This window comes from Fistularia commersonii, chromosome 34, assembly GCF_037954325.1.
Source record: "Fistularia commersonii isolate RoL2024-O1a breed Wild chromosome 34, RoL_Fcom_v1.0, whole genome shotgun sequence".
NCBI lineage: Eukaryota > Metazoa > Chordata > Actinopteri > Syngnathiformes > Fistulariidae > Fistularia > Fistularia commersonii.
Window position 1 is genome coordinate 3425176 of NC_141317.1, and position 21425 is coordinate 3446600.

At 40.8% G+C, this 21425-nt stretch overlaps 1 protein-coding gene and 1 long non-coding RNA gene across 2 annotated transcripts; one reads left to right on the forward strand and one right to left on the reverse strand.

Moving 5' to 3' along the window:
• Positions 1-1101: 1101 nt before the first annotated feature.
• On the reverse strand, positions 1102-9667 carry LOC147214223 (uncharacterized). Its single transcript, XR_015104378.1, has 3 exons — positions 9526-9667; positions 5503-5762; positions 1102-1249 (listed from the first exon to the last, which is right to left on the reverse strand). It is a non-coding gene; the product is annotated as an uncharacterized LOC147214223 (long non-coding RNA).
• Positions 9668-16670: 7003 nt separating this feature from the next.
• LOC147214224 (glycine N-acyltransferase-like protein Keg1) lies at positions 16671-19195 on the forward strand. The gene is made up of 5 exons (XM_086141745.1): positions 16671-16817; positions 17047-17154; positions 17266-17395; positions 17983-18106; positions 18341-19195. Exons 1-5 carry the CDS (start codon positions 16740-16742, stop codon positions 18765-18767), a joined length of 867 nt encoding a protein of 288 aa, XP_085997871.1. The 5' UTR covers positions 16671-16739; the 3' UTR covers positions 18768-19195.
• The last annotated feature ends 2230 nt before the right edge of the window (positions 19196-21425 follow it).

The following is a 21425-nucleotide window of genomic DNA, read 5'->3' on the forward strand; positions in this document are numbered from 1 at the left end:
TTTTTTTTTTTTTTTTACTAAAACATCCTTAAACATCCTTAAAATAAATGTACATGCAAGACAAACTCAGTCTTCTGTTATGTTTTTATTTAACTTTTATTTTTCAAGGAACTTTTATTATCATACAAGCATAGCTTACAGTGTGTGGTATGAAATAAAGACGCAGGTTCGGTTTAAAGCCGTGACAAAATCAATAGAAGAGAAAAAAAAACGTAAAACCCATAAGAGCAAATGTTAACATCAGAACAAGTAAGAGTGACAATTTAGTGAAGGCTGAAGTTTGCCCTGTTAGCTCTAAATTTACATGCGAAAGTGTAAGAGGTAGTTTGTATTATTATTGTACCTATGAAAAGAAATATTGCAACTCGATTGTTTCAAGTGTTTGCCGTGCATATGCAGTTTTACAACTATAGACCTGTTTCAGTAATCATGCTGCTCCTAGTCAGAAGGTAGTTTGTGTAATTATTGCACCTATGAAAAGAAATATTGCACCTCGATTGTTTAAGTGCTTGTAGTATGTTGTTTTACAACTATAGACATGTTTCAGTAATCATGCTGCACCCAGCCAGATTAATAACCATAAATAATGAGTCCTGAAATATTTTGAGGGTTTGTGAATTCAAGACCCAGGCATTTGCATCTTCAAAAATTGGAAGCATTTCAGGACAAGTAGCAGCAGCGGACAAAGAAAGACGAATGCCGGGACGCCGTTTTCAGTCACTAGAGGGCAGCAGAGCCGCGGGCATGTGATGCTTTGATGCAGTTGCAGTGTTGTAGAGCCTGTCAGCAGAGCCCACACGCTCAGCTGATCCCCTATCAATTCTGTCCTCAGCTGCATTAATCTGATATTCACTTGAAAAAACTTACAGCAGGATCTGTTTTTGGCCCACGGCTGATACCTTCTTCTTTCGGTACACTTGAATTTTTTTTTTCTTTTTCACTGTGATCCCAAGGGGCCCATAATTGCGAAGAATTTCTGCGGCAGTATACTTGCTGATTGCTTCGTTCTCACTCCTCACAACAACCAGCTAAGACACTGCCAGAGAAACACCCACAGCAGCCGCATCCGTCTCTCCGTCTGCTTCTCTTTGCAGGTGCTGACTCCTCTTTGCACCTCAATGTGTGAGTCTGGCACTATGGATACACATTGTTCATCTCCCATGAAGCAATGGTGTTTAGGAGCCAACAGCCTCAAACAACCCTCCCTCTCCCCTTTGGGCCGGTATGGTCTGACTCCAACACCAGGAAGCTGTACAAGAGAAGAGGGAAACAAGTGTTTAAATTGATTGGCATAAATCCTATTTAATCTGTAAAATTTCCACCTCATATTCAAATTTAATAACGGAATGGATTCACTTTCCTTTTAAGAAATCTTAAATGAATAATAAAAGACAGTACTTTCTTTTTAGCTGTCTTAAATTAATAATAACAGGCATCCTCTCTTGCCCACCTCAGTTTATATAACTGTGATGCATCGATGAGTCTACGCTCTGCAGCCCAAAGTTACCCAAACCATATTCTTGTTGATACTCCAATAAACTTGTGCAGCATCACTTTAAGGCGACGGAACTTGGGCAAATAAACACCTCCAAACCAAGAATAGTCGCCATGACTCATGATTTTGCAACAAGAAGTCGAAAAAAAAGGAAGCAGAAATAGAGTTCTACGACATACATTTGTGAGTTTCCACTTCGACAATGTTGGCGTCACATAATGCAAATGTTTATCTGCGTGCACTGTTGCCGACGGGAGATCAGCTAAAATCCTCTTGCTATCAGTTGTGTTTGCTTGCTGCAGTGCTATTTTGGGCCATCTGACTATTCCATACTGTCCTCTCCCCGTGGACTGCATTGCTGACAGGACAACATGAATACCACAGAGCGAGCTGCAGTCACTAGCAAAGAGGTGCAGGACGATATTGAGAATTGTGTGAAAGGATGATGGGAAAAAAATTAATTTGGATGAATGCCTGTGCTGTGTCTTTACTTCTTTGAAAGCGCAAACTTACGGTCGGTGTTGTGATACAGGCGGAGCAACATCCTACTGATACAAATGCTGAAAAATCTTGAGTGTGGCCTGCTGTCACCTTGCCCGGATGCTACATCCTCGTCTCATTGTAGTGAGCCAAAGGCTGCCTTTGCTAAGCACATGATCACAGGAATTCCTTCCTACTCAGGGTTGATGTAATCCCTAATACAGGGTTAAGGAATGCCAGTGAAAAACAGCCTGTTCACTAAATGAATGACCAGCTTCTCCGCACGAGGGACAGCAGAAGGAGCGGTAACCGAGGTCTCCTAACAGACATGTCCACAAGCATGAGTGGGTCCTTGGGCTCTATGAGTTTAGCCTAATTCTAGTTCTCATTCTCTTCCTGCTTGTCAATCAAGCTGTGTGTTAACAAATATTTGTGTGTGACTGCATTCGGACAAACTGGATGGTACGGTTTTTGTTTGAAAGACCCTATACCAATTTTGAAGAGTGTTACCTCTATTCATATTCGAGAAAGGAGCTTATCTTAAATAATTTGTTCTTTTTTTTATTTTGCACCTTTTTGTACAGTAGTATCATCATTCAGACCTTTTATATAATCTGTTCTTTGTTTTTGTGTTAAAATGAGAATGTTGTCACAGCCTTCCTGTACAAGAAAGCATGCCTTTAGGTGAAAGTGCCTTAAAGGACGAAAAATAAACTGCAGTTAATACAATGCCTATTGTATTTATTGAGCCCGGCATTTGATAGTTTGGTATTTGAATTTAGATTGACTTGCCAAATCACGAGCGTTGTTTTTTCTCTGGTTTTGAAATATCTGTATATGAAGCTTAAGATTTAGAAAGTGTCCATTTCAGCCAAGAGACCGCTATCAACTGCTTTAGCTAAAACCCATCTTGTTTCCGGACGAGGCTTCGATCCTTTGCTGATGGTTTGCAGTTAGAAGTTCAGCCAGATATGATGACTTTACAAAGGGGCCAATTTCAAATCACATTTTAAAACCAGGTGTAAACAGGATCATAGCGAAGAGTAATTTAGATATGAGACGAACGCAGGCCGCTTATTGACATTTTTCCTACACAATACTTGGTTGAATGATAATCAGCTAAGGATATAGTGAGAGGGTGATGCAAGGCAGGCATTTGGGACAATTTTTTTATTTAAGAAAAAAAGATTGAAAACAACCCAAGTTCCTAAACTGGTCAGCACTTCCATTTAATGCTTATTCAAGTTTTAAATTTTTTTTTTGTGTGTTTTAGTAAATTTGTTTTTTTGTAAACCAAATTGTAGTTCAAAATCCAGCATTAAATCTTTTTGCCCTTCGGGGCAAATCATTGTGTAGTAGTACAACACCGGATTAATCCAATTCACTTAATTCATTATCAGATTTAAAAGAAATATTCAAAAATCCTCAAGTAGTGCAGGTAAGTCTTATAAGAATTTCCAAGTAAAGACTTGCTAATTTTTAAATGAGTTCCTTATACCCACAGCAGTGTCTTACTATTTATGAAATACTGCATTTCAATGTAATTTAAACTTCTTTTTGTCCTTGAAATGTAGTGAAGTTTCAGGTTGAAGAGTTTTTTTTTGTTCTTTCTTTATTCGTTTTTTTATTCATCTTTTTATTATAATCACTGGAGAAACCTTGTAATGGTGAATGATATAATACAGACTGAAGTCTGAAGTTATATTTTGTTGAGCCAGATATCGATTTTCATTCGAATTGTGTAGCTTTGTTACTTACAAACAAAAGTTATTGGTATCTTAGATGCTGTATATGACTATATCTAGTTGTCTGGTAATTGTTAATCTAAAATAAAAAGTTCCATTCTTCTAAAAAAAAAAAAAAAAGTGGGGTGTGTTACCCATGTGTGTGAAACAGTAGAGCATGAGGCACCATCTCATTTGTCTCAGTATGGCGTGTGTGTAAGTAACCATGGAGTTAGTGACATGTTCAACCAACAGACAATGAAACGAAACCCCGGGATCCAACTACGCTTTCTGAATGCACTGGATCTCTCTGCAGTCAGGTTTCACCTCCTTCCAAGACACTAAGCATCATCACCTATCATTTCCAGCAGCTTGTTCCACTACCTACAATCGTGCTCTAGTCCCGTTCCACAATCGAATCATCTTATAGCGAACGATGACATTAGTATTTATTGTGGGGTCATGTTTCTCAACACTACTAAACATGACTCACACACTGATAGCATGGATAGCAACCTCAGACCACCACGAGGTATCTGTGGTACATTATTTATTTGACTATTATTGTTCGTTACGAATAACTGACTTTAATATGATGGCAAATTATTACAAAGTTCCTGCCAAAGATGACAATTAGTCAGTTCGTTTGTGTACGAACACACTACTGACGCCTCTGAAATAGTTTAACCTGGGTGTATCATGTGTGTATGTAGAACAGTACACTGGAGTGCACTGGCAACCAAAAGGCAATTGCCATCCTATATGTGCCTGTGGTTCTATGACCCCACAGGTAAATACGGTACGAAAACAATGTCGAAATTTTTTCTGGAATCACCTATGTACTTTGAGATTTCAGTGTCCCCTATGAGAAAATGACTAAAATGTGGCGTATATGTGCGATGGCGCACAGACAGTCCAATCACCTCATCTGCTGTTAGTATCGCTGGTGATGCCTATTTCAATTTCCTGTCCTATCATATCATCTCGGTGTATTCATTAAGACGAACAAGTTTAAGATATACAGCAGATTGTTTAATCGTCCCTTTCGATTCGTTGCTTTGCTGTTCCTTCTTTTAAAGTGCATGATTATTATTAACTCCACTATGTTTATGTCAAGTGTTTAATGTCATCCAGGACCGGACAGTCCAAAGAATGTCTTATGCCCGCAAAATACGGCCAAGTCATTACTACTTCTATTGTCACATTTTGTTAAACTCCGAATCAGCTCTGACTCCCCCTTTTTCTACTTGCATTTTATTGAGAAAAAAGCAGTGCTGATGTTCTTGTCTCTTTTCATCACCATAGTTGGAGAAGGAGGGGCGGCCTGCTACTTCTTCTGATGAAACTGCATGTCATTGTGAACAGAGGAGAAAAACTAACAAGAATAGCTGTCCTTCTCTGTGATCAGACAAGGGTGGTGGAGTCCCTGCAGAATTGTGAAAGGGGCACTGTTGGTGCTCTGTCTGTGTGGAGGTTACTGAAGAGCGGTGCGCTTGGATGTGCCTCAGATATCGGCATCCACTAACACTTTCTCAAGTTTCCATAGCATCATCTTAGCATCCTGACTGAATGGACGCCTCAGAGCTGTTCCGATCAACATGTGTTTCTCCTTAAATTGCCTTTTTTGAAGCAGAAATGGAAGCCTCAGCACAGCATCCTCCCCTCCTATTCTCATTACTCTTTCCACTGCCTTAGTTTACATTACTTCTTTTTGATACAATAGTTGAGCCGGAGAGCCACAGAAAGGCTTGTTTTAATATTAAATGTCAGGCACTTTAATTAGTTCACAGTTTTGACACTCACCAAGCAGCGGGGAAGCAGTGCAGCTCTCTCATCCGTGTCGGGCTCCACTGAGCGCACTGCTGTGTTCTACACCAACAAGAGTTTGTCCACTGGTGCAGCCGAGTTCTGCCATCGCCCGGGTCACTTCACGCGACAAACTGTTGACCACAAGCCTCTTCTGTATCTCAGGCTGCCTCTTACTGCCTCACTCGGGCTGCACAACAAGTCAAGGCATGTTCCAGCAGCCACCAACAGCCAGACTGAGTGTATGAGTCTGTTCCCTAGACCAAAGGGGGAGGAGCAGAGGTTCAGAGAGGGGGGGAAACCCAGAAAAGCCCAGAATGACTCAGCCTGCTCCAGTTGGTTAGCATGCAAAGCATTAAGTTTTAACGCTGGCCCATGAATGACTTATTGTTGTAGGTGCATTTAATGTGACAGAATCTTGTAAGAAATGTCTTGTAAGGAATGCAAATATGATGCGACAGACAATAGTAACTGGTCAAAGCATGTTTTTTTTTTTTTTGTAATGGGTGATTAAAGATGAGTGGCAGTTTGCATAAATCTCAATCAACTCTCACAGCGGACATTTCCTAAAGCTTGATGTTTGTTGTTGAGGAAAAAAAAAAATGTTGAGTTTGATTTCACAATTGAGATTGATGGGTTATATTTATAATGCAACCATTATTTTTGCTTTTTACTTTGTTACTTTCTTAAATCAAGCCATACATATGAAACATGACTTACTTGTACAGTTTTTTTTTTTTTTTATTTAATATAGTTTATAAAGGACATTACACAAGAATTACTGGAATACTATCGACCTGATGAGTAATTATCCTGTGTGCATTTTTTTTCCACAAAAAAGTAAAAGTATCTATATTTAATTAACAGCAGGAAATATTCAATATTTGAATGGATTCAATACAAGAAAGTTTTAATGTAGCTTTTTGCAACATCGCATGACGTAATGCAACATTAGACTTTTAAAAGCAAGCTTCATTGTTTTATACGATACGGTATTGAAGCTGTGACCACAAGTGATCACGCTAGAGTTTCATTCAGTCCAGTTATACAGTAGGCCATATAGTTGGAACAATCCATTATAAATGAGTCATTGGACATAATATGACCAGGGACATTTTAAGGAATTAATTATAATGGTTGCAGGTCACTTGAGAAGAATTAAGTAATGTTTCATTCCAAATTCAAAAGTAATATGTTTATTCTATAAGGTACTTATGTTCTATCTGGTGGCTCAAACTACAAGATAAATTTGCTAATGTGCCTTGAATTCTCATCTTAACTACCGGAGAAATGATGCCAATTCATCACTGCTGTAGTAGAAGTTGATCACTAGGCAGATTCCGGGTGCAGCAGCAGAAACCAGCTCAGCAAAACTCTCCTGCTACAATATGGTCTCAATCTGGTTGCCGGAGCACCTTTTAAAGCACCGTACTGTAAATCACCGGCAGTGCTCTCAACTGCATCAGTCAACAGACTGATGACCTTATGAATGAAAGAGCAAAGTCACTGATGTTACGCTTAAAAAGAAAACAGCTCTGTTTGAAGGTACCCTTTTCTCGCTCATGGCAAATAGAAAAAGGCAGTAACTTTTGGTAAAACACTGAAGAGGCACTTTTGTCTGCAGGATAGCAGTTAAAATTTATTAGAAGAGGTGGTCTGACATTGCACTGCACAGCAGCATTTTGAGTAAGTGTCAGCAGCTGTCTCCCAAGTGAGTTTGTTCTTTCTTTGTATGACAACAAATACTATTCTCACCGGGAACGTAAGCGGTAAATCGCTGCGCTTACATGACACTAGTTTTTGCGTCGGAGCTAAATTACCGCATACGATGGAAAATATAGCCGTCCTATCGAGAAGCCGTTGTGGTCGAGGCCTCATGCTCGCATCTGTGTCAGTCTTGGGGGGCTGTGGGGGAAAGGAACCCCGAGCCCCGCAAGTTCAGAGCTTGCTGCATTGATTACATCATCGGAACTCGAGTGCTGGAATGGGACAATGCACCATCAGGAGGGGGGGAAACCAGCTAATCTCACCACTGCCTCCCCTGCGGAGCTCCGTGGGCAGAGTGTGTGTATGAATGTATATGTGCATCTCTGTCTTTCTCTGTCTCATCTGTCTCCGAAGTCAGCCATAGTCTGGTCCAGCACAAGACTGCCTGCTCTCCCTCACATTCCCCACCGCTGTCACATGACTGAAGGACTGTCTGTGTGTGTGTGTGTGTGTGTGTGTGTGTGTGTCCAGCACTGCAGGAACTCATCTGCTGCAGGACATTGCAGGATCGCTGTTCTACTGCTGGCTTGTTCTCTCTCTCTCACTCTAGCTCACCCCTTCACTCAGGCAAATTGCTCAGGGAGGACGGTGAAAGCATGTGCTGCATACTTTTTCGACAGAGGAGAGAGTGTGTCGGGGGGCAGGGGGGGAGGGCAGCGTCATAGAGGTGCCAAGCATGCCGGTGAGATGCTGTGCTGAGCAACTGTACCTCACACAGACATTACAGTAGAGAAAGTGGAGATAGGAAGAGGAGGAGGAGGAGGGAGAGAGAGGGAAGGTGGGGGGAGGGCAGAAGTGAGGTGCAAGTAACATCAGGTGAGTGCGGCAATTTCCTTTAGCGTCAGTGCAGCACCCACCCTTAGTGAAAGCGGGAGCAGAAAAACTGCAGATGTTCCAAGATGATGTCAGGCGGGTAATGTGGCACTGACTTTTACTTAGATCGCTATGGTTGCGCCCCCATTAGCTTGCCCCCCTACAACGGGGAGAAAGCCAAAGGCCAGGGATGTACGCCGGACGTCTGACTTTACGAAACGATGCAGCGGACAATGCAGGGCCGACTTTTTCAAGGTCTTAGCACAGTTACCTGAGGTGAACTCAGAGCTGAGTAGCTCACACACGGGCGAACTGACCCCGGCTGCGGTTGTAAGCCAGACCGTTTCAAAGCGCATTTTACAGGTTCACTTCATTTTCTTTTTCAGCCTTCGAAAATTGATACTACCATACAAAAAAAAAAGATTATAGCAGAGTCAGATAAATGTGGGATAAAGGACAAAAGTGGCAGCATTCACCTTTGGAGTGGGATTACTGAAACGCTGCTGCTGCTGCAAGGATACTGTCGAGTGTATGAGTAATTCTGAGAGCTGTGCATTTCTGTATAAATCCTTGTGGATATTAAAAATGTATTCCTACACTTTTATAAATTAAACAAAAAAAACCCACACATTTTTATACATTAAAAACACACTTTCCGAAAATAGTCGAGTACCACTAATGTCACTTTAAAGTTGAGTTCATCTGGTTTATCCAGGACAAATTATTTGCATCCTATTGAGATATGGCCGCGTCAGATTTAGAGTAGGCTAAAAGGAGGGCAAGAAGTTGAGCACAACTTCCTGACTGCACCACAGCTGCACTGTCCCATGCAGGCCTCTATAGCCTCATCCACACTTGTCATCATTCTAGCATCTCAGTACTGAAATTCACATCCCGCCACTACATGGGTCCTTACATCATCTTCAATGAACACATCCCTGAAATATATACACATAGCAGGGAAAAGTACAGAGCTGGAGCTATCTCACAAGAGCTAAGTTGGTAAAAATACGTCTCTTCTAGTGGTCTGGACTCTTTGCATCCTGGTTATGTTTTTTTTTTTTACCTTTGTTAAATGATGACTCGTCTCTACAGGCCAATATCTGAAACACTGCCTGCTATTTCTGGCCCCGACCATGAGTTAAACATGAATGAGGGAGCCGGGGAGCCTGACTGTTAACTGACTATCTGTCTGGATGCTGCTTGGTTGTTACTGGTGCATAGAGGGCTGAAACTAGTGAGGCAGACTACACTGTAGCTTCTTCACAGCAGGCAAGCTCACCGTTATCTATCTATCCATCCACCTCTAACTATCTAACTCTAAATATCTAACGTGAGGTAGATTTTGTCCAGTACACTGTATCTCTGAAAGCAAAAACATATAGGTACAATATACATGGTAAAAATAAAGATTTAGAGAAGAAAGAAATGGATACCTACAGAAGAGCCTTGGACTGCATCACACCTACGGAGGAGAGGTGGAAAACTTCTCCTCACTCACTCGGAGGCTCTTGTTTGCTGGTGATGTGCTTTCATGGCGCGGCAAAGTTGACTGCTGCATTGCCTCCTGAACAGAATGACATTGTTTAGACTCTCTCTCTCTCTCCCTCTCCCTCTCTCTCTCTCTCCCTCACTCCTCCTCCTGTACGCGTTTGCTCCCCCTCCTCTTCTTTGCACGCTTGCTGGCAGCATAAACTGCACAGCTCAGCAGTGTTCCCCCACTGCCGCAGCAGATCCTGCATGAGCTCTGCGTATCTGAGTGGGATGGGACTTTTAAAGGGGAACGCAACCTCCAGGGTCAGTATATATGCACATCCTCAGTCCGCCCTTTTCCCCACCCTGTCCTCTTAAGTGCCCCCTCCTCATCCCTCCCGATATAATACCTCAGAGAACCATCAGAGTAAAGGACTTCTCACAACTCTCATCCCCTTTTATTCATTTCATTTTCACACTAGAGCAAAAACTGCTTTGAGATATGAGTGTGCTGAAACTTCAGTGAGAAACAGTTTGCTCCACAGAGAGGCCATCTACTTGCTGTGCTTTGAAAACTTGTTACAGTATCTCTGAAAGCTAATTTAATCCGGACGCGTGTGAATAGATGTCCTGGGGTACTCGTTGAAGATAGATGTACAACTCGAAAATGTATACCCCCACGATGCGAAAAAAATCTCATTCAAATCTCATGTCAAGGTGATGATGTGTCACCTGAGGAGACATTAAAATTTGGATGATTCTCATTGTCATAATAGTTATCATATTTTCAAGCCAAAGTTGGACATTTTTACCAAAGTAAATGAAAAATAAAGGTGCGCGGTGCACAGGAGAATTATTACCATCTGTCTCTTCCACACTTTGAGACAAATGAGTAATCACGTAATGAAGTAAGAAATGTCACTATCCTGAGGCCACTTTTCGACTACTCGCTCATGGCTGCACAAAGGGTGACATCTTAGCGACAGATTCACCTTTGATGAGGTGAGGTCTCCTTAATCTGCAATCCCTGTTACCTACATTTGGTCACCCAAGATGCAATGCTCCACTGGGGCTGCTCTGCAGTGCGCTAAAAACTAGAAATACCTTAACCCAACCAAATGTGTCTTTTATGTGTGGCACAATCCTGTAAGAGAAGTATCATCCATCATGTAGTCAGCCAATGAGCTTGAACCTCTCTCTCTGCAAATTTTTGTACAGGTCCTAAGCATTCATTGATGCTGTTCATTAAAATGTCCATTAAAAATTCTGTGCATTGAGCAGTCTTGGCTGGTTTCTGCAGCAGTGCAGCGCTTTATGCTTCCCACTGCAGGAGAGAGGAGTTTTTTTTTTTTTCCATCTACTTTTTTTTTTTTTACATTACTTTTTTTTCAGCCCCCTCCCTCAGCTGAACCTGGCAGTGCTTTGTCCTCCAGCCTAAAATCAGCTGCATGCATTTATTATTAAACCTATGTGCAAGTCCAGTTCTAATACTCCTACATGCATGTTGATGTTTGCATTTGTGCATTACCTCTATTTTAAGCCAATGCTGGAATGCGGAATCAGCAAAAATCACTCACTGGTGCAACTATTACTGTTCGGAGGTCAGCTTTGAGACTGTCCATATCGGTTAGTGTCAAAATGAATTACTGTTTTAAATCATGCAAGAACTGCAGTACTACTTCCTGGCAGCTGGGAGCCAATATTTCGCTGCATGTAAGCTCTGCACTCGGCGCTGCGACTGCATGCAGAGTCTTCCGAGCCTCACAGCATCCGTCCTCTGCTTTGTACTCGATGACACCAGGGAGAATGCCCCCCACCCCCCCTTGCATATCTCACATAGCCCACGCCATTTTCAGTAATGGCATCCCTTGTGATGAATAAGCCATGAGGCGGGGCCCTTTTACACGTTCAATTAGGATACCTCGCTTTACCTGCACACTGTCAGTTAATCACCTCCTCCGGCTCACTTCTTCACTTCTTCATATTTGTTTGTTTGTCCCTTCTACGGGAGATTTCGTAAATACCTTCAGAGGCTTGTGAAACGTGTTAAGGAGATGGAGTCGAGTCAGCGTTGCAGTTCAATGAGAATGTGTATGTGTGTGTGTGTCTGTGTGTGCTTAAATAGCTCTCAGCCATTTATATTATTCACATTTAAGGCTAGGAGAAGTAGGTGCTTGTTTTGTGTTCCTGGTGTTGTTTCCCACCTTGACCGCCGACTTTTGTCCTTAAAGGTGTGAAAAGCTACACGGATGAGGGGGAAATGGTTTATCTGTAAAATACCTGTACCGCTTGTACACACCTGGCACACATGGGTCAATGAGTCTTGGCTTGTGAATTTTTAAGCATGTTTTTTTCTGTGCTATTTACCACCCATTTGTATGCTTCATTGATCTGTCTGGAAAAGATAATAGACAAATTGATTCACAAGGTCAGCAACTTGCTTCGTTTGCGCATGATTTCAGTCTTATTCACAACAGAGCTCTGACAACCAGGACAACTGGGTTGAGTGATGCCTGACGCCCGAAGATGTAGCTTTGAGGTCCCTTTTTGAACACAGATAATAACAGAATTAGTTTCTAAAAACATATTCAGGTGAATTTACCAGACTATTTGAGCAAACTAATGCAATTTTAGTTTTATTAGGCACATTCCCGGGGATATGGGAAAATCATATTTTAGCAAGCAATAAGTAAACTTGACAAAATGCCATCTTCTTCTGCTTATTCGGGCATGAAGAGCGAGACTTATTGATGAAATTCAAATTTTTCCAAAGAAGGGGCACAGTATATATAACTGCAGCATTGCGTCTTTGCTGACCTCAATTTATTTAAAGTTGGGTTAATTCCTCCCATTGCGAAGGGCAATGAATATAACTCTCGAAACAAAGCTTTAAAAAAAAAAAAACATAGCTGTAGATTGACTCACAAACAATTCAAAATTCCCAACCCCAGAATCAGCACTCATTTTTTACAAACGTGTCTGAGGTGTTCAGTGCGATCAATATGTAAACATGTGAAATGTAAGCAAAGACCAGTCATGGTAAAAATGTATTGAAGCACTGACATTGTGCTGAGTGTCTGATGTGACAGCTGGCGTCCCGGTTGTGTTGAATGTCTAGTAGCTTTGTCAGCTGTCAGTGTCAGCAGCGGCCAGTCTGCTCTCCAAAGCAGTGTTTCAGCAAAGCATATTGTAAGGCACAGATCAGCCCGAGCTCGGAAACTGCAACCGGGAAACATCAATTAGTGATGTGTGTTTGAAGCGGCACGCTGGCGCAGTGTTAATTGTTCCTGGTTCAATTTTGATAGTTTGCATGTTCCTCCCCTGTTTCTACGTGGGTGTCCTCCAACAGATCAAAAACATGCAATAGGTTAACTAGAGACCCTAATTTCCCTTTATTAATAGGGAATCAATTGAGTGTTGTATCCTGTGTGAACGGTTGTATGTCCATATATGTGGCCCTGTGATCGATCCATCCGCGATGAACTCTGCGTCTCACCAATGACAGCTGGGATAGAGTCCCGGGACCCTGCATGCAGGATAAGATATAGATAATTAATGAATATACAGGACTGTCTCAGAAAATTAGAATATTGTGATAAAGTTCTTTATCTTCTGTAATGTCATACATTCTGGATTCATTACAAATCAACTGAAATATTGCAAGCCTTTTATTGTTTTAATATTGCTGATTATGGCTTAAGAAAACTCAAAAATCCTATCTCAAAATATTAGAATATCATGAAAAAGTAATTTTTGTTTTTTTAATTGCATTACAAAAGGTAAAGAACTTTATCACAATATTCTAATTTTCTTAGACAGTCCTTGACAGTAAATGTCCCGTTTACATATAAATAATCAGTGGTTTTGTCTAGAATTCCCTGAAGAATTTTTGTGTTTAAGGGGTAATACAACTGAGAATAGGGCTTTTTTTTTTCTTAATTCATGAACAAACAATATTGGTGAACATGCAAAGGCACTTCCAAGCATTCGCTTGCAATTTCGCAGGATGATGCACTCAGACTAATGCTTCAACTATATGCTGTCCCCTGTCCTTTTACTGCTATTTATCTTAATGTTCCTGTTTTTGTTAAGCATTTTTGAGCTTAGTACGGTGTTGTCATAAAGACGTCTGCCTCAAATGGAATACAACGGTAATAAAAGCCACTGTTGGCCATTGAATTCCCCCCAAAACCCCAAATATTTGACCCATTTATAAAAACACATGTTTAGGTTGTATTGCTAAACTGCATTCTTATCAGTGGCAGTTCTAGCAATTTAACTTAGGTAGTTCCATGGCTACCTAAGGTAATTGTATCAACAAATACATGGCATAATTAAATCTAAATTGATGCTTATCCTTTACTCACCTAGGGTGAATTAGAGTCTCACGGATTGATGGCCATCACTGATCATCTACTCCCGGCCTCTGGCTTATTTACTATATCCTATTCCATACCAAATATGCTCTTTTAGCTGCTTAGCCTATCCAGTCAGAAGCTGCCTTGTTTTTTTCCACTCTTGTCATCTCAATACTGACAAAGCAGGGATTCCTGTCTAACTTGTGATAAGGTCCATCTGTGCACCTTGCTCCTCAGTTGAAAGACTCAGTTGCACCATGTGTCCCTTAAGACTGCAAGTACATTCAGGATGATTTCTTTGGCTTCCCTGCAAGAGCACATGGTTGTCTAGACGACTCGCTTTTGCCTTTTTTCAGCGTTATCATCTGGTGCCCGGGCATATTCTTTTTTTTCAGTCTTCCTCGCCACTTCTTGAATTTTCTTTTCTTAGGGGGTTAGCTGAAATTGATAGTTTCTCAATGGTTTAAGTTTTGCCAATATTTAGGTTGGAATTCAAGGACTCTTATCTGCAGGCGCTGTCGTAGGTGTCCCTCTGAAACATCTTTACCTCTTCTCTGAGACTGGTCAGTCTCTGAGGGGTATTCACCGTATCCCAGAAGTGTTCTGGTTAACCTGAAACAGCTGTTTTCTCTCCCTCCTTTTACTGCTTCAGTCTTTTTTTTTGTATCCTGTGTCTGTTGAAATGTTCCCAAAGTCGACTCACCAGGTTCTTTATACATTCCCTTTAATCAGCTTACCGTCTTTCCTAAAGCGACAAATAACCCCTTTATCTATTTGTCCTCTTTTCAGTCTTAAAGTAAATTTTACAGTTCTCCCATTTTCGCTGTCAGGGAGCTCGGATGATAGTTAAGATGCACAAATGTACTATGTACATAGTACATAGCTCTATCCTTGTGACCTCCCTAGACAGTGTTTTGGGGTAGCATCCATAGCCATCTCATTTCTGACCATTTCTATCATGTTCGGTCATTTAAGCATAAGGTTTCACATCTCTCACACCCATGCCAACCTTTCCTGGAAGTCACCTGTCTTTCCAGTTGCAGAACTTCCATGTTTTTCCTTATCTTACGAAAAATTGATGTCATTAGGAGATGCAAAATATCCATAGTAATCGGCTAAAGTTGTAATTGACTGGTTGCATACATGCCCATATCTGAGACCAAAAAGGTCAGGCCCATCACCAATGCAGTGACTAAATACTGCTTGACGTGCGTTTAGGGTGTGTATTGATTAGAAAAAGGAACATGTCAACAATTCCATGAGTAGCAGTCTTAGCAGGGGAACTCCTTTTCATTGAGTCTATTAAAATGTACTTCATCTGAAATACAATCAAAATGAATGTTAAAATGGAATACATTAATCTCTTGTTGAAATGTGAGATCTATTATGCAAACAATTCAACAAGTGCCTCTTAGATTATCAGATAAGATAATACTTTATTGATCCCCATAGGGGGACATTTTTTTGTCACAGCAGCGCAACAATAACTATATCAATATCAATAGATGTGAATATAAATATAAATAGAAGAGACACTTAAAAGGACGAAGATAATAAGAAAGATAGGAAAAGATAACAGAATGACAACATTGAGGATGAAAATAGATAACAGAATGACATAATTGTCAGAGCCACTAGAGCAAACTGCTGTTTATATTTAAAATTTCAGCATCAAACTGCACCTGATATCAATTACATCCTATTTTTCCATCCCAAATCAAAATCATAATATTTTGGATAGGAATCTTATACTGTTTATACAATTTCCTACTATTATTCATTATTGTTATGATATGCTTGAAATCTGGCACAACAATTTCCTTCGGGATAAATAAAGTTGTTCTTATTCTTATTATTGTTTTCACATACTTTTTTCTCATTCTCCACTTATCTGTATAACTGTTGAAACTTGCAATACTTTTTCAGATGCCTATTGTTTAGGTCTGAGGAATTTAGCCAAATTTACATTAGAATATTCCTCTGTATATTGGGGAAAAATAATTGAACTACAATTTTAATGACAAAATTGTACATTGTTCATTGTATTCATGGTCAGCCCTGCTATAGGGGGAAATATGCATTAGGTACATACATTTCTTTCTTATTCATTATTCATTCATTATTTGTACCGTTTATCCTGCACTCAGGGTTGAGGAGGGTCTGGAGCCTACAGTATCCTAGATGTCTCTGGGCGAGAGGCAGGGTTCCCCCTTGACTGGTTAATCACAGGGACACATATTGGCAATTTCAGGACCCAAAATGAACCTGCTGCATAGTTTTGGACCGCGGGGAGAGAGTAGAGAACCCTGAGGAAACCTGCGCTGACACAGGAACAAGACTGCAAACTACACAGAAGGGCTCCCTGTCAATATTGAACCAGGGACCTTCTTGTTGTGAGGCAGAAACACCAACCACTGTACAATTATTAATTGCATTCCTTTGAAATGTGATTGTTTCTTATTTAATTGTGAGTTGAAAATGGCGTTTGCAGATTTTCCTGTATAGATCATCTTAGATCTTGTGTCCCATGAAAGTTACATGCTATAATCTATGGTCTAATCTCCTAAAGGTATCCTGGTGGTTTCTGTGTTCATTATTTGTCTTGTTGCCGGAAAAAAAAGTTTCTGTTTGATTTGTCTGCTAGCGACAGTAAGAAATGTAGTAAATGGCGCACATAGACCGTTACAAACAAATTTGTGAAGTAAATAATTGTCCAAAGACGTGTAAGCCAATGATGTGTTAGAGGTGGCAACTGTTGAACCCTTTAAAAATGCCCATCGCACGACAAACCATGAAAACAATTGCATCACGAAGAAAGAAAAAATGATCCTTGTGACATCTACCGAGGACCTGAATTTGCTAAAAGACATGCTTTCAAAGGAACTCCCAGAGTCCTACAACGTAATTTTGCTGTTTACGAATGTTTTCTATTTCAGCCTGGCTCTCAGGTTCTAAAATTTTCGTGGCTGAGAAGCAAAGTTAGAAATCTGGTGGAAATGTTCCACTGCATATCGTATTTGATGTTATTATTTTTGTGAATGTATTGATATCAGAGAGGATAAGGCACTTGTAACGCTGGTCTCTTGTACTTGCTGTATTTTTATATTTTTATTGATTCACCGCATTTCAGGTTCATGGAGGAGTCGCGCACATGCTTTACAACAACGCATGTCGTCTGCAGATATGTGTCGACGCTTGGCCTATGTTCACTACCGTCATTTGTTTCCGTAAAAACGAGGTATGAAAGAAAGAAAAGAAAGAAAGAGACAGAAAAGAAAGAAAGAAAAAGTCCTCAGGACATAGATGGCTTGTTGACTTCTCCTACTTGTCTTTTTGATTCACTCCCTAGTGTTTCAGCAGCGACCCCGCAGACTCGCTCCGTGACATGTGCACCTTTTTCAGCAAGAACCCAGAAAGTCTCAGGCGTCTTCTGAATGATGAGAGAGTTGTAAACTGGAGGAGTAGATTTATCTTTAGAGGTATGTTTGAAAGAACCTCATCATAATATGCCCTTTCAATGCATTTGATCAAGTATTATATGTTGTCTAATCATCAAATGTGTCCCTTTGGCCATACTGAGCCCAGCGAATGACACGGAAACCTTTACCAAGACTATTTGGGATGTTTTAGAAAGATGTTTGTGCGTTATGCTTATCATTAGCTGTTATGTTTATGTGAATTCAGAATGTGTTCAGATGTGTCTGAGTTTTATATTAGTTTTATTTTCATGCATTGGGAACTCTGCACCTTTTATTCTCAAGCAAAACTAAATTAATTTACTTTCTCTGGAAAATTAACTGTTAACTGTTCAAAAAACAGCCCGATATTTTTAATTGAAAGAATTTTTACATTTTCCAGGCTATTTAATCTATATTTGGAAATGTTATAGTCGAACTTGTGTCAAAGTTTAAACTACTATAGTAAAGAAAAAAGGCAGAAAAAAAGAACCTGCTTGTTAACTTATTATTTGACTGTTTGACTGGAGACTTGATGTCTGCTGCCTGTTTTTATTTTGGTTTGTGTGTGTGACTTAAAAATGACAAGTGTGCATTTATTTCCCTTTCAGATGTGTTAAATAGACACGTTCCTCTTGTAAAAGAACTCATTGCTTCCCATGGATTCGACTCCCTTGATAGTGCCGTCTGTTATGTCTATTTATTTCCAGAAGTGGAGAGAACTGACCCGTTAGAGTGAGTAGGACATAATATAACTGTTTGTCTGTTTTACATTCGGCCCGATGATAGACTGGCATCCAGTCTTGGGTTCTCTCTGCCTCTCGCCCCAATTTCATATGGGATTGACTCCAATTCCCCACGACAAAGTGCACAACATCATCACCACAGATGAACAAAAGACTGATATCCATACTCATCATTTCTGGTTTATTTTTTCCTCTCTTTAAATTGTTTTTCTTTCCCGACCAGCCTCTCCTTACTGCCGATTTCCACGCTGAAGGAGTCCGATGCCGGAATTGTGACAGATAATGCATTTGATGGAATATTCGAGGAAACCTATAACCTCACGAGAGCCTACATTCGCCATCTACCAAATTTCTGCGTGAGGAACGAAGAAGGACAGCCCGTGTCGTGGTTGATAACGGATGACATTTGTGCGCTGAGAATGGCCTACAGTCTACCGGAATACAGAGAGAAAGGTTACTTCAAGGTCCTATCGTATGGCCTGATCCAAAAGATGGCTTACGAGGGTCTGCCTCTCTACTGCCTTGTTAGAGTAGAAAACAAACGAAGTCATGATATTGTGTCAGCCTCTGGCTTCGAAATATGCCACAGTATGGGGACGTCCACTGCACTGATCACATGTATCGACAGAAAGAGCAAGTCAAACTTATAACTCCAAACCAATTAAAGCAACAACTTGACCCATGTTGTCATTACTTGGATTACATCTGTAAAATGGGAAAGCTGAGGGAAGATCTTTGAATGTATGTTGTTTTTTTTTTTCCATCAGCTTTCTTCATATACAAAATAGGATTTGAAAAAGCTGTACATTTCTGACGGGGCTTCTTAGTAATCCCAATGACTTGTTTTTCTCAAAGCCTTTCCTTTCACATGTCTTTTTTCCCCATTTTGGTGTGTTTGTGAGGTGTGTTTTTTGACATGTCTGTGTTCAAATTATTCCATTATAAACAATAAAGTATTATCTCTTTAATTTATAAGGTACATTTTTTTCCCATGGGCATTGGTTTATTTCATAATCAATTGCTGGATCTTATGTGATGAAACGTAGAAGGTGAATATGTGTCATATAAGCAGTTGTTTTGTGAATTCCTACAATACCTTTTTGAAGTAAAAAGTCTTGTGCAGTGGTTAGCGCTTTGTGTCCTGGTTCGGTTCTGACAATGGGGACCTTTCTGTGTGGAGTTTGCGTGTTTTCCCTCTGTCTGTGTGGCTTTTCTCCAGTTTCCTTCTTCAGTCCAAAAACATACAGCAGGTGAATTGGGAAAAATTGATTTAATGGTTGTCTGCCTCTGCATGTGGCCCTGCGATTGACTGGCGACCAGTCTAAAGCGTACCCTGCCTCTCGCCTGGTGACAGCTGCGATACGATCCAGCATCTCTCACCACCCTGAGTGCAGGATGAGCAGCAGAAGATGGTTGAAGGTGTTTTGCGATAACTTTATTAACAGTTAATAGGACAACAGGAAGAAAAAATCAGCATTGTAATAAAAGGAGAAAATCAGTTCCTCACAGGGGTATGAGTGAGGTCTGGATTCATAAGATGCAACATAAAAAAAAAAACTGAGCGACAGTTTTATAGACAAGTTTGTATTTTGATGGTTTCCTTAGTGATGAAGATTTCAAGATATAATCCCCTGGGAATGCCGTTTAACATCGGAGATGTAGGGGTAAAGATGATAATCCTGCACAAACCATTCTAATATTAATTTCTGCTTTCATTTCTAAATTCTAACACAGATTCAAAATATGTTAATTCATAGTCAGTCCTACTATAGTGTGACGTGTGCATTGAAGTGCATGCATTTCTTTCTTTTATTATTATTATTATTCATTCTTTCATGTATTCAATGCAGCCACAGGGCGGCACTGGCCTATGTCTCTCCAAGCCTGCCTTGGGGGGGCACGGAGCAGTGTCTCCCTGTGCCGGTCCCAAGCCCGGATAAATGCAGAGGGTTGCGTCAGGAAGGGCATCCGGCGTAAAACTTTTGCCAAAACCAAACATGCGAGTCAACCATAACTATACCATACCGGATCGGTCACGGACCGGGTTAACAACGACCGCCATTGGTACTGATGACCAACAGGGTACTAATGGAAATTGGGTACTGTGGGTCCAAGAACAAGAAGAAGAGAAGGAGTGCGTGTTCGGAAGCAGAGAGAGAGGAAGAAAGGAAAGAGTCTGGGACTGAGAGTAGGGACTTTGAATATTGGGACTATGACAGGAAAAGGTAGAGAGTTGGTCGACATGATGCAGAGAAGGAAGGTGGATATACTGTGTGTCCAGGAGACCAGATGGAAAGGTAGTAAGGCTAGAAGCTTAGGAGCAGGCTTTAAGTTGTACTATTATGGTACTGACAAGAAGAGAAATGGAGTAGGAGTTATCTTGAAGGAGGAGTTTGTTAGGAACGTCCTAGAGGTGAAAAGAATGTCAGATAGAGTTATGAGTCTGAAATTGGAAATTGAAGGTGTGATGCTCAATGTTGTTAGTGGCTATGCCCCGCAGGTGGGATGTGAATCTGAAGAGAAAGAGAAGTTCTGGAATGAGTTGGATGAAGTGATGCAGAATATTCCCAGAAATGAGAGAGTGGTAATTGGTGCAGACTTCAATGGACATGTTGGTGAAAGCAATAGAAGGAATGAAGAAGTGATGGGCAGATTTGGTATCCAGGATAGGAATGCAGAGGGACAGATGGTGGTAGATTTTGCAAAAAGAATGGAAATGGCTGTAGTGAATACCTTTTTCCAGAAAAAAACAGGAACATAGGGTAACTTATAAGAGCGGAGGTAGGAGCACGCAGGTAGACTACATCTTGTATAGACGAGGTAACTTGAAAGAGATCAGTGACTGCAAAGTAGTTGTAGGTGAGAGTGTAGCCAGACAGCATAGGATGATGGTTTGTAGGATGACTGGTGACAAGGAAGATGAAGAGGACAAAGGCAGAGCAGAGGACAAAGTGGTGGAAGCTGAAAAGGGAGGAGTGTTGCATGGTTTTCAGGGAGGAGTTGAGAAAGGGTCTGGGTGGTCAGGGTGAGCTTCCAGATGATTGGACAACAACAGCTAGTGTTATCAGGGAGACAGGTAGAAGAGTACTTGGTTTGTCATCTGGAAGGAAAGTAGATAAGGAGACTTGGTGGTGGAATGAGGAAGTGCAGGAGTATATACAGAGAAAGTGGTTAGCGAAGAAGAAGTGGGATACTGAGAGGACTGAAGAGAACAGACAGGAGTTCAGGGAGATGTGGCGAAAGGTAAAGATAGAGGTAGCAAAGGCAAAACAAAGGGCGTACGATGACTTGTATGCTCGGTTGGATAG